This window comes from Chrysemys picta, chromosome 1 (genome assembly GCF_011386835.1).
Source record: "Chrysemys picta bellii isolate R12L10 chromosome 1, ASM1138683v2, whole genome shotgun sequence".
NCBI classification, from domain to species: domain Eukaryota; kingdom Metazoa; phylum Chordata; order Testudines; family Emydidae; genus Chrysemys; species Chrysemys picta.
This window is the reverse complement of record NC_088791.1, coordinates 120580968-120595184: the sequence shown is the minus strand read 5'-3', so window position 1 is coordinate 120595184 and position 14217 is coordinate 120580968. Positions and strand designations below refer to the sequence as shown.

Here is a 14217-nt window from a genome sequence, read left to right as displayed (position 1 = left end):
AGGGGACGATGGGGGAGTGGGGAAGGAAAGATGCAGACATGGAGATTGGGGGGAGGGATGATGGGGGAGTGGGGAAGGAAAGATGCAGACATGGAGATTGGGGGGAGGGATGATGGGGGAGTGGGGAAGGAAAGAGGCAGACATGGAGATGGGGAGGATGATGGGGGAGTGGGGAAGGAAAGAGGCAGACATGGAGATTGGGGGGAGGGATGATGGGGGAGTGGGGAAGGAAAGAGGCAGACATGGAGATGGGGAGGATGATGGGGGAGTGGGGAAGGAAAGAGGCAGACATGGAGATGGGGGGGGATGAGGGGGAGTGGGGAAGGAAAGAGGCAGACATGTTGATGGGGGGAGCCGCCGGGCGATGGCTCTGGGTGGCAGTGTCGGGCGGGAGGCGCTGCGGGCGGCAATGGGCTGGATGGTGGCGCGGGCGGGGCAGGAGGCCGCTGCAGTCCGGGGAGCCGACCCCGCCCACCACTTTCCCAGGCTGCCCCGCGCCGCAGACGGAGCCGGGGGAGGCGGAGCCGCAGCCGCTGTATCGGGACCGAAGTGGAAATTTCCCCCAGCACCAGCAGCACCAGCCCAGCGCCAGCCGCAGGTTTCGCCGCTCAGAGTCACGAGCCGCCGCCGGACCCCAGCGCCGCCCGCCCGCCATGGCCAACTACATCCACGTCCCGCCCGGCTCCCCCGAGGTGCCCAAGCTGGACATCACCCTGAGCGACGTGGATGGGCCCGGCTGCCGCGACGGAGCCCTGCAGCTGCTGCGTCGTCTGCGGCCCCACTGGAGCCCCGAGGAGGTGACGCTGCAGGTATCGGCCGGGGGGTTAGCGGGGCCCCGCGGGGGTGGCTAGGGAGGGGCCCGGCCCGAGGCTGGGCGGCCATGGGGGGCGCGGGGAACCCCCCGGTACCGGGCCTGGGGCTGAGTCCCGCTTGCCAGGAAGCCCGGCCAGGTGGGTGCAGCGCTGACGCCTTCCCGGCCCCTCCCCATCAGTGCCTGGCGCCCCAGCTTCCCCCCCTCAAAATTAGCCCCCAGCTCCTCCCCCCACAATCAGCCCCCGGATCCGCTCCGATCCCCCCAATCCTCCCCCAATGGGCCCCCAGCTCCCCGCCCCCATATGCTCATTTCAAGGCAGAAGGGTTTTTTTTGCCCCCCCCGCGACCGTCTTCCAGGCGTCGCGTTTAAAAGGCCCATCCGGTGCGCGTGGCTCAGTCCCTGCTGCGTGCGGGGCTTTAATAAAGGCGGGGCCCGGTTGGGAAAGGCCCCGGCCTGCAAGGCTTGTTCTGTGCAAAGCCTCCCGCTGGCTACGGCTGCCCTGCCGGCTCGGGGCGTGGGGGAGTGAGTGAGTGAGTGCTAGCGCCTGGGAGCCGCGCAGGGCGGGTAGGGAGGAGGCCGCTTATCAACCAGAGCCCAAGACCCCCTCCTCCATCGGTGAGCGGCAGGCAGGATGTAGCGAACGCCACCATTTGCCAAGTATATCTCCCTTCACACGCTTTCAGTTTCAGTACACTTGAAAATAAACTGCCGGTTAGACTGATACCGAAAGGTGTCTGTGTTTTGGCTCAGTACTGGTTATCTCCCCTTTTGATAAGTGGATGGGTATCGTCCCTATTTGATGTAATTAAAACTAAGTTGCTAATTGAGCTTACCTAGTCTCTTTCCTAATTCTGGATTCAAAAAATCCATTACTTTGCCTGTTGAGTTAGTTAGGTGGCCTTTGCTCGTAGGTATGACGAATCATTTGTCTGGGGCCAGCTAATCTTACTGAAGCTTATGCTTCTAGAATATACTTAATCTAGCCTCAGGAATTTGCTGGAGATTTGTTTTAACACTCTCTGCCTCTGTGGTTGCTAGTTGCAGCCTGAATATATTACAGCATTTATGATACACATTTTTGAAACATAGTTTCCCAATGTTGTTAATGTGTGGAAATTTCTTACTTAATTTTAGTGACGCTCCCCAAGGAAACAGATGCAAGAATAAATCTCTGTAAAAGCTGACTGCTCTGTAGTAATGGATCTTAATTCGACTGAAATCATTTTAAATTACACAAGAAGGGAATAAATTTAGCAAACATGCATTGTATCAGATAGTATCAGCTGTAAATGTAAGATGAATGTATAACAGCTATACTTGTTGAAAATAACTATAGTGGACGTGCAGGCAATTTCAAAGTTAGTTTTTGCTTAAAGAACAGTTAATTAATAGTTATAGTGGTGGTTCTAGATTATTGCTTCCTGGGATAAGTGCACTCACAACAAGGAACAACGTGGCATTTTTATTCCAGGAGTGGGGGATACACATGGGCAATTTTTAAAGATTTAAAAGAACCCTTTCCGTTTCATTAAATCCTTGTACAGTGCAATGTGTTTTGGTCAGTTGTGCAAGAAACAGCTCTCAGGTTTTTAAGAATGGAAAAGAAAATTGTTACAGTTCCTTATTTTGCTTTTGTTATTTTTGGGTTGAATCTTAAGAAAAATATTCTTTTGAGGATATTTTTGTTCTTGCCCACGATCATCATCATAGCTTGTTGCTCCAAAACTGCACCCAAGAGCTATTATCAGCCACCTGACCAGGACAGTGATAGTGACTATGAAATGCTAAGGGAGATTAGAGAGGCTATCAAAATAAAGAACTCAATAATTGGGGGATTTCAATTGTCCCCATATTGACTGGTTACATGTCACCTCAGGATGAAATGCAGAGACAAAATTTCTCAATATTTTAAATGACTGCTTCTTGGAGCAGCTAGTACAGGAATCCACAAGGGGAGAGGCAATTCTCGATTTAGTCCTGAGTGGAGTGTAGGATCTGGTCCAAGAGGTAACTATAACAGGACCGCTTGGAAATAGTGATCATAATGTAATAACATTTAACATTCCTGTGGTGGGAAGAACACCTCATAAGCCCAACACTGTGGCATTTAATTTCAGAAAGGGAAACGATGCAAAAATGAGGAGGTTAGTTAAACAGAATTTAAGATACAGTGACTAGAGTGAAATCCCTGCACGCTGCATGGACATTCTTCACCATAATAGAGGCCCAACTTAAATGTATACCCCAAATTAAAAAACACAGTAAAAGAACTAAAAAAGAGCCACCCTGGCTTAACAACTATGTAAAAGAAGCAGTGAGAGATAAAAAGGCATCTTTTAAAAAGTGGAAGTCAAATCCTAGTGAGGTAAATAGAAAGGAGCATAAACACTGCCAAATTAAGTGTAAAAATGTAATAAGAAAAGCCAAAAAGGAGTTTGAAGAACAGCTAGCCAAAAACTCAAAAGGTAATAACAATTTTTTTTTAAGTGCATCTGAAGCAGGAAGCCTGCTAAACAACCAGTGGGATTGAGATACAAAAGGAGCACTTAAAGACGATAAAGTCATTGCGGAGAAACTAAATTAATTCTTTGCTTCAGTCTTCATGGCTGAGGATGTTAGGGAGATTCCCACACCCGAGCCGTCCTTTGTAGGTGACAAATCTGAGGAATTGTCCCAGATTGAAGTGTCATTAGAGGAGGTTTTGGAATTAATTGATAAACTTAACAGTAACAAGTCACCGGGACCAGATGGCATTCACCCAAGAGTTCTGATAGAACTCAAATGTGAAATTGCAGAACTATTAATTATGGTTTGTAACCTGTCCTTTAAATCAGCTTCTGTACCTAATGACTGGAAGATAGCTAATGCAACGCCAATATTTAAACAGGGCTCTAGAGGTGATCCCAGCAATTACAGACTGGGCAAATTAGTTGAAAAAAATAGAATAAAATTGTCAGACACATAGAAGAACGTAAATTGTGGGCAAAGTCAACATGGTTTCTGTAAAGTGAAATCATGCCTTATTAATCTATTAGAGTTCTTTGAAGGGGTCAACAAACACATGGACAAGGGGGATCCAGTGGACATAGTGTACTTAGATTTCCAGAAAGCCTTTGACAAGGTCCCTCACTAAAGGCTCTTACGTAAATTAAGTTGTCATGGGATAAGAGGGAAGATCTTTTTATGGATTGAGAACTGGTTAAAAGACAGGGAACAAAGGGTAGGAATAAATGGTAAATTTTCAGAATGGAGAGGGGTAACTAGTGGTGTTCCCCAAGGGTCAGTCCTAGGACCAGTCCTATTCAGCTTATTCATAAATGATCTGGAGAAAGGGGTAAACAGCGAAGTGGCAAAGTTTGCAGACGATACTAAACTGCTCAAGATAGTTAAGACCAAAGCAGACTGTGAAGAACTTCAAAAAGATCTCACAAAACTAAGTGATTGGGCAACAAAATGGCAAATGAAATTTAATGTGGATAAATGTAAAGTAATGCACATTGGAAAAAATAATCCCAACTATACATACAATATGATGGGGGCTAATTTAGCTATAACTAATCAGGAAGGAGATCTTGGAGTCATTGTGGATAGTTCTCTGAAGATATCCATGAAGTGTGCAGCGGCAGTCAAAAAAGCAAACAGGATGTTAGGAATATTCAAAAAGGGATAGAGAATAAGACGGAGAATAATCTTATTGCCCTTATATTAAATCCATGGTACTCCCACATCTTGAATACTGCATGCAGATGTGGTCTCCTCATCTCAAAAAAAGATATACTGGCATTAGAAAAGGTTCAGAGAAGGGCAACTAAAATGATTAGGGGTTTGGAACGGGTCCCATATGAGGAGAGAGTAAAGAGGCTAGGACTTTTCAGCTTGGAAAAGAGGAGACTCGGCGGATAAGATGGAGGTATATAAAATTATGAGTGGTGTGGAGAAAATGAATAAGGAAAAGTTATTTACTTGTCCCCATAATATAAGAACTATGGGCCACCAAATGAAATTAATGGGCAGCAGGTTTAAAACAAATAAAAGGAAGTTCTTCTTCACACAGCGCACAGTCAACCTGTGGAACTCGTTGCCTAAGGAGGTTCTGAAGGCTAGGACTATAACAGGGTTTAAAGGAGAACTAGATAAATTCATGGAGGCTAAGTCCATTAATGGATGTTAGCCAGGATGGGTAAGGAATGGTGTCCGTAGCGTCTGTCAGAGGGTGGAGATGGATGGCAGGAGAGAGATCACTTGATCATTACCTGTTAGGTTCACTCCCTCTGGGGCACCTGTCATTGGCCACTGTCGGAAGACAGGATACTGGGCTGGATGGATCTTTGGTCTGATCCAGTATGGCCATTCTTATGTGTGACCCGATGGTGTCACTTATTTCAAAAGCTTATCTTCAGGAGGACAGGATGTTGACAGGGGGCAGTGCGTCAGATAATGTTGAACTGTTTGCCAAGGCTGTACACATTCATATTTGGAGCCATTCCTCAGCTTCTACTTGGTCATATTATGACCAGTCTTTGCCACCCCAGCTCTGTCTCAGTTTAGAGTACACCAGTATGTTCGTACAGTGTCAGTACCTGGGGTGAGGTGGGGAAGTTCTAAAGGAACCAGGTTCTCAAAGATGATCAATATTCCCCTTCAATTTGTTACGCTGTAACTTACCACAGTAGTATTTTGGGGTAAGAGATTTTCAGAGGCAAAGATCTTTCTGGATTTCAGCCTCTTGGGTGGTAGAATGTGTCCATACAGTGGATGTCTTAGATCATGCACTTGTTTTTGTCTCTCCTTTTGACTGAAGGCATCCTGCCTCACTGATGGTGATGCAGTTCCCTCAAGGCACCATAGCAACTGTGTGGGAGTCTTTCAAAGTCCCTGTGATGATCCTACAGGATCGATTGAGTTGAATATCAATTTTGTATGTGTGGCTGGAGCATGACCATACTGGGGCTCAGTACTCTGCAGTTGAGTAACACAGGGTGAAACTGGTTGCTCAGACTTTTTGGGGGGGGTCAGCTCCCCTTTTTTATTAGCTAGTTTATGCAGTACACAACTCCTGGAATTCCCTTTTTCTTTTAACTTCTTGATGCTCTTTGAGTGTCAGCATTCAGTCTGATGTGACCCCAAGGTACACCAGATACTCATAATGCTCAAGGATTGTTCCATCCCATGATATCTGAAGTTTTTGCATGGCCTGAGGGTTTTTCATGTGAAAGGTGCACACTTGGGGCTTGCTAAGATTGGCATTCAGGAACCATGTGTGATAATATTTTCCAGGTATACTCAGAGAGACAGTTAGAATGCGCTCAGTGTCCTCAAATCTTTCTGATTGGGTGATGATACAAAGATCTGCATAAATGAATCTTTGCATGTCTGTGTGAACTTTAAACAGCAAGGCTGATAGAATCATGGGGCAATCCATTCTGGTGAGCATGCTGTTGACTTTTTTGACCATCCACCTGAACAAAAAAAGTCTGTCCTCAAGCAGGGAGGAGATGACCTGGACTATCTTGCTATTTCTCAGAGTTCTTGCCAATTGTGCACTACGGTTCACAGTTTCATCAGCAGCTGACAGATGAACAAGATTCTAAACCATTTTAGATGTATTGAGTTAGGTTTGCAACTTTGCCATAGCATGAATATCCTAAGCAGAAACCAGCTTGGTCATCAGTCAGCTATCCTTCCACTATTGGTGATATTCTACCCATTATAATCCTCTCATATGGCTTGTAGGTTGAGCAATGTATGGATATTGGATGGTAGCTCTTTGCAGAGTTAAGGTTTTTATGTGATTTGAGTAGTGCAGCCACTTGTCTGCTCCACAGCCTGGGTATCTGCGTTGTCTCCATGCAAGAGTTAAAGAAGACAAGCAGCCACTTCTATATTCCTGTCCCAAAGGAATAATAATTAGACACGCCATCAAGTCCAGTTGCCTTTCCACATTTCAGTTTCATGTATTTGTTTTCTTGCACAGGAGAACAAGTAAATGAAACTGAAACCTTATTGCTTAACGGCTGACCCTTTTTCTTGGTAAGATTTTAGTGCTGTTTATAGCAGTGGAATATCACATTCATAATTCTGGCTCTGTTCCAAGCTGAGAGTTCACAAAATGAAACCCCCTGAAGACTGATGCTTGGTTCTTTTGAGCATGAACATGCTATAACTAATGTAATAAATATATATTTAGACAACTATAAAAATTGCTCTAAGAAGCTAATGGAAATTATTTTTCAGCCAAGTAGAAAAGTTGTGGTCTTAAAAATAGGTATTCAGATTTTGTCATTTTGTTCTTCTGTCTTTGTGCAACTGAAGAACTTTATTCATACTGAGATTCCTTCAATCACCATTTTCTTTTGGAGTCTAGTATATTTTTAAAATGTTGCACACAAGTAACAGTAGAAGCGAGAATGTGCATACACAAACTTCCGCTCCAAAGATCAGTGCAGTGGGGTGCTACACCAAAACAGATTTTGAGAGAAAAGTCTGTATTGGCTTTACTGGGACAGAAGAGAGAGAAGGACCACACATCTAGCAAAGAAATAAAAGCTGGAGATATATATTCAGTGGAATACAGGTTTGACTAGTCTGAAATGTAGTAGGACTGTAGCAGAGTAGCCTAGGAACTTGCTGAGGAGTGGACAGAACTAGTCAGTAGTGTGGGTTTTCTCATAATTGAACTCTACATCTAGCCACCTTTGCTCTTTATATTCATACTGTCAGCATAGTGTGTTGGAAGGGTAGAAAGTTCAAAGTTTAACTTAGTAAATTTACTAATTTTTACTTGCAAGAATGTGAAGTGGGCAAAACCATTCCAAGTTACTTAGTGTGTCTTCCAATTGCCTTGCATTTTAGAATAGTCTGCTGCTGCTTAATCATTCCTTCATTTACTATTTGTAATTAGTTGTATTTATAAATATTATACTAGTGTGTCCATTTAAAATTATTTTTTCCAAATATAATTGTTAGCTTAACATTTGAGCAAAGGAGGAAAATCCTTTAACCCAGTGGTTCTCAAACTTTTGTACTGGTGACCCCTTTCACACAGCTAGCCTCTGAGTGCGACCCCTCCCCCCCCATAAATTAAAAACACTTAAAAAAATATTTAACACTATTATAAATGCTGGAGGTGAAGCAGGGTTTGGGGTGGAGGCTGACAGCACGCGACCCCCCACATAATAACCCCACGACCCCCAGTTTGAGAACCCCTGCTTAACTATTTATGTGTGTACTGTAATGCTTCAGAATGATTGCTTGCTTTTATCGGAAAGCCTAGTGATAAGTGTTGCATAATACAGAATTGGTTCCAAAATAAGGAAATAATCATTCTGTATTGCTTCTCTATATCCCTATCCACGTACAGGGAAGAATTCCAAAGTAAATGATCAAACTGCCTCTTTCTGCCAACAGTTGTGTGGAAAGACAAAGTCCTCTTTTACCTAAAGATTTTTCTTCATGTAGTTGTGTTTAAATCTGACAAGAAGAGTGGCTCCTGGGAAAAAGCTAGGAGCAATATAGAACTGTTTCTATTTTTATCTCCAAATACTTAAGAATGCTTTTCCTCTTGCTTCATTGGCTTTGGTTACAATAATCCAAAGCAGTGTCATCAAAATTTATGCTGCTTGAGCTAAATTCCCTTCTGTTCCACTGGTCTAACAGCTGATTTTGGTCTTCCTTGTATCATTCAGAAATTGGCTACAGTCAGTATTAAGGATGAAACAAACTATAGACTTTTCTAAAAGATAATTGATAATGACTTCATAAGGAAACTTGAAGTTTCACTTGTCTAGTATTAACTTTTCACCTCCTAGACTTTGTACAGTGTGGTCATGTGAGTGAGTGAATCTTGCCACTTTCCTTTTAAGTTCTTTAATGTCTTCAGCTGTTTGGTCACACCCTTATTAGTAATAAGAAAACCTTTGTCACTGGTTTTGGTGGCCTATGTAACATAAAGATGGTCATTTCATCTGCTTTCCAGGTGTCCCACCACAAGTGGAATCCTTGTTACCAATCTTGACAGAGACCAAGGATAAAATAAGTACAGGAGACTGATCTCCCATCTTAGCTCAGAATTGATCATGGGTCTGTTCCAATATGGAAATTCCACTTGCCCTTCTGACAAATGCCAACTCAAAATCCCCATAATGCACCCTGTCAAAGACCTGTGCCATAAGTATTGGATCATTTCATAACAGGGATGCTTTAGAAGATTTAATTGGTTATTTTACCTTTGTTACCACCACTCAATTTAACATTCTGGGGCAGAGGGTAGCTCCCCCTATATCTATCCACCATTTCTCTTGTTTCAGTGCAGTGTCCCCCATGTCTCCAGCATAGGGTGGTGAGGATGTTGATGAAAGCCTCTTATCTTCTGTACCCTCTAACAGCAAGCATCAATTAATGTAAATCAAAATGATGGATTTATTTACACACTTTTTTTTGTTTAGATTTGTATGATACCTGATACATCTAGCTAAGACTGTAAGTACTTGTATCATGAAGTCATCATCACTTTCCTCTAGATCTTCTTGAAAGCACCTGTGTCTTAGATCTCTTCAGGATTTATAGTGATCGGCCACTTACTTTGTAGAGCTACCCCTCCCCCCATCGATGCTTGATTACTTGCATTCATCAGTATATTTGCTTTTTAGGCTTGACAGTTTGCACGAGAATGTAATTCTTGTATTGTAGGTACCAAGTACAACCACCTAAGCCAGGACTCTGCTAGTAAGATTCCTACTTTTGTTATTGAAATAACTTTTTTTCTTTCTATTTTATACCCCATGCCACCTTTACTCCTATTCCTCCTTGTTCTCCTTCCATCACCCATAGGATTGATTGTCTTTCTTGATTTGGGCCGCTACCTCCTTTCCTTGGTTGTCTTCATCTGTGTTCCTTTTCTGTTCTGGAGCTTTCCTGGTGTGTGTTATGGCTATTGTATGGCTTCAGATTTTAAGTGTTTTGGTTGTGGCTAAACTATTTTGAACTTTCTTCTATTAAACAGGCTTATTCTGACGTTTAAAAAGTAGAATGGGGACAGAAAAGTGTGTGTGTGTATATATTAGGGCTGTCGATTAATCGCCGTTAACTCACACGATTAACTTGAAAAAATTAATCACGATTTTTTTAATATCACTGTTAAACAATAGAATACCAATTGAAATTTATTAAATATTTTGGATGTTTTTCTACAATTTCATAATATTGTATTCTGTGGTGTAATTGAAATAAAAGTATATATTTTTCATTACAAATATTTGCGCTGTAAAAATGATAAAAGAAATAGTATTTTTCAGTTCACCTCATACAAGTACTGTAGTGCAGTCTTTGTCGTGAAAGTGCAATTTACAAATGTAGATTTTGTTGTTGTTACATAACTGGATTCAGAAACAAAATAATGTAAAACTTCAGAGCCTACAAGTCCACTCAGTCCTACTTCTTGTTCAGCCAATCACTAAGACAAATACATTTGTTTACATTTACAGGAGATACTGCTGCCTGCTTCTTCTTTACAATGTCACCAGAAAGTGAAAACACCATTTATATGACACTCTTGTAACCGGCATTGTAAAGTATTTACATGCCAGATATGCTAAACATTCGTATGCCCGTTCATTTTTCGGTCACCATTCCAGAGAACATTCTTCCATGCTTATGATTTTCGTTAAAAAAATGATGTGTTAATTAAATTTGTGACTGAACTCCTTGGGGGAGAATTGTATGTCCCGTGCTCTGTTTTACCTGCATTCTGCCATTTACTTCATGTTATAGCAGTCTTGGATGATGATCCAGCACATGTTGCTCATTTTAAGGACATTTTCACTGCAGATGTGACAAAACGCAAAGAAGGTACCAATGTGAGTTTTCTAAAGATAACTACAGCGTTCAAGCCAAGGTTTAATAATCTGAAGTGCCTTCCAAAATCTGAGGGATGAGGTATGGAGAATGCTTTCAGAAGTCTGAAAAGAGCAACACTCTGATGTGGAAACTACAAAACCCAAACCACCCAAAAAAAAATCAACCTTTTGCTGGTGGCATCTGACTCAGATAATGAAAATGAACATGCGTCAATCCACACTGCTTGGATCGTTATCGAGCAGCACCTGTCATTAGCATGGACGCATGTCCTCTGAAATGGTGGTTGAAGCATGAAGGGACATATTTATGTGCCAGATGCGCTGAAGATTCATATCTTGCGACAGCGGCTACAACAGTGCCATGAGAATGCCTGTTCTCACTTTCAGGTGACATTGTAAACAAGAAGCGGGCAACATTATCTCCTGCAAAGGTAAACAAACTTATTTTAGCGATTGGCTGAACAAGAAGTAGGACTGAGTGGACTTGTAGGCGCTGAAGTTTTACCTTTATTTGTTTTTGAGTGCATTTGTTTGTATATAATTCTACATTTGTAAGTTCAACTTTCATGATAAAGAGATTGCACTACAGTACTTGTATGAGGTGAATTGAAAAATACTATTTCTTTTGTTTTTTACAGTACAAATACTTGTAATTAAAAATATAAAGTGGGTCCTGTACACTTTGTATTCTGTTGTAATTGAAATCAGTATATTTGAAAATGTAGAAAACATCCAAAAATATTTAAATAAATGGTATTCTATGATTGTTTAACAGTGCAATTAATCATGATTAATTTTTTTAATCGCTTGACAGCCCTTATATATAGTCAAAAAAAATAAAGGCTTTTTCATTTTAATTTTTCACAAGTGTATATCAATGAAATACTAAAACATTTTAAACAGCTTGTGATATGATATTAAGCATGTTTTGTCTTGATTGTTGGTAATATTTTTGGTCTTGTCCCTTGCAGTGCACTTGAAGATCTGCTGATGTCTCCTGGGAAATCTAAACTCTTAATAGCAACATTTCTACTAATGCATCATATTTCCCATTTTATTACTATTAAGGACATTTTTATGAGAACAAATTATTGTAGTCTGAGTGTTCATCTGTATGTATGTTCACCTTAAGTCATAATCAGGGATCCTAGTTTTTTGTGATTTTAAACCTCCCTCCCCCCCCCCCCCCCCCCAGTTCTCTGATAAAGCATATAAATCCATGTTTTTCCACAATTAAAATGAAACGCTGAATTTTAGTTTCCTTAGTCACAATATATATATCTATATCTATGTATATAGATAGATAGATATAGATATCAGTTGAACATGTTTTATTGATATATTTACAATTTTAAGCAAATTTGAAGCCTCCCAGTGCCATCAGTCATTATAATAAAATTAATAGAATGAACCAGACACAGTGCATTGTTTTTTGCTGTTGTTGGCCATGCTGTTTTAGCCTCCTTGTTTTCGTTAGTTTTCATTCAGTTTAGTGCTTTCCATATGTTCTATAGTTGCCTGCCCTCAAACATAATCTACAGAACAGCATATTACCATCAACATGAAATTTGACCTCACCAAACTCAGTGACCTGGTCTTTAGGGGTGATTTTTAAAAATATTATTTTTTATCTTTTTTTTTTTTAACAGTGCAAATGTTTGTAATAAAAAATAATATAAAATGAGCACTGTACACATTGTATTCTGTGTTGTAATTGAAATCAATATATTTGAAAATGTAGAAAAACATCAAAATATTTATATAAATTTAAATTATTCTATTGTTTAGCGGTGCGATGAATCGTGACTATTTTTTAATCTAGTTAATTTATTTTGCGTTGCTCGCATGCATTAACTGAGATTATTGGCAGCCCTAATGTTTTTATTTTTTCACAAAATATAAAAACCAAACATTCTCTGTAAAAACACACATCCCTTGTTTTTCCATGGCAAACTGATTTATAGAATCCCTAGTCATAATCCTCTTCTTGGCAGCACAATTAGTTGTTGTGGAGGAATTTGATATTACTTATAAAGGGACTCTGACTTGCTTCAGGAACTTAAATATCACAGTGATGGCTGCCTTCAAATACTTTTGATAAAGATGACTGAAGAAAAACGGAGAAGAAAATAGAACACGTCTGAGTCATCTCTAAATAGAACATTTTTTCATAAAGCACTAATGACCGAAGGTGTGCTCTAAATAACACACCCCGTGGTGACATCTTGTTTATGCAACAGATGAGATCTTTCAGGCTGAGTTAGCATGTACTTTCTGATCACCTGACAATGCCTGAATACCTTAATTGCCTACAGTTTAAAAAAAACTGCATAATATGACCAGATGGAGCAGCAACTGCACGCTTGCCTTGTAGTCTCAGTTTAAAAAACAGCCACATCAGGGTGTGCATTCCTAGACCATTACTGTGTAGCTTGGGTGTATTATATTTGACAAGGACTTTGGCCCTATGCACTGATGGCTCACTTACACATGGCTTAGTATTATAAAAATTACAAAACATGGCTTGTTGCACTGTAGCTTAAATTCATAAGTATTTTTTAAATCACTGTATGAGGAAAAATAACTTATAGAAACATTGGACCTTAATATTTTGAGTTGCCTTTTTTTTTTTTTAAGCTGTGCTTTAATGTTAATCTGTCCCTTATACAAGGAGAGGATCTAGAACGGGGTGGGCAAACTTTTTTGCCCAAGGGCCACATCTGGGTATGGAAATTGTATGGCTGGCCATGAATGCTCATGAAATTGGGGGTGGGAGTGAGGGATCTGGCTGGGGGTGCGGGCTGTTGAATTCAGGGTGTGGGAGGGGGCTCTGGTCAGGGGTTTGGAGTGTTGGAGGGGGTGGGGGCTGGGGAATGAGGTGTTGGGGGTGCAGGTGGGTACTCTAGGCTGGGACCGAGGGGTTTAGAGGGCGGGAGGGGGATTTGGGCAGGGGGTTGGGGCACGGGAGGGGATCAGGGGTGCAGGCTCCTGGCGGCACTTACCTCAAGCAGCTCCCAGAATCAGCGGCATGTTTCCCCCCTCCAGCTCCTGCCTGGCCAGACAGCTCGGCGCACTGCCTTGTCCGCAGGTGTCACCCCTGCAGCTCCCATTAGCCACGGTTCCTGGTCAATGGGAGCTGCGGGGGTGGTGCTTGGGGCAGGGGCAGTATATGGAGCCCCCTGGCTGCCCTTACCCGTAGGAGCCAGAGGGGGGACATGGTGCTGCTTCTGGGAGCTGCATGGAGCGGGGCAAGCCCCAGATCCTGCTCCCTGGCGAGAGCTCAAGGGCCATATTAAAATGTCTGAAGGACCTGATGTGGCCCCCGGGCCGTAGTTTGTCCACCTCTGATCTAGAAATTCACTCTTAGAGAGGCCTCAGCTGTGTTGCCAGGGATAAAGGAAAGAAAGGAAGAGCCTGCATGGAATTGAAGAACATGAAGAGTAGCTAAAAATGATTGTTCACCTTATTCGCTAATCTGGTTTAGGAAACTGATCCTTCTAAAAGGAGAAGGTTGTTTAAAAGGATCAGAGTTCTTTCGCTCATTTCATA

General features: G+C 41.9%; 1 protein-coding gene across 1 annotated transcript in view; it reads left to right on the top strand.

Moving 5' to 3' along the window:
* Positions 1 to 476: 476 nt before the first annotated feature.
* Positions 477 to 14217, top strand: part of ETNK1 (ethanolamine kinase 1) — a 54549-nt gene continuing 40808 nt past the window's right edge. Inside the window, exon 1 of the mRNA XM_005296611.5 lies at positions 477 to 809. Within this exon, the coding sequence (XP_005296668.1) occupies positions 654 to 809 (156 nt within the window). The 5' untranslated portion in view covers positions 477 to 653. The remainder of the gene's footprint in view (positions 810 to 14217) is intronic.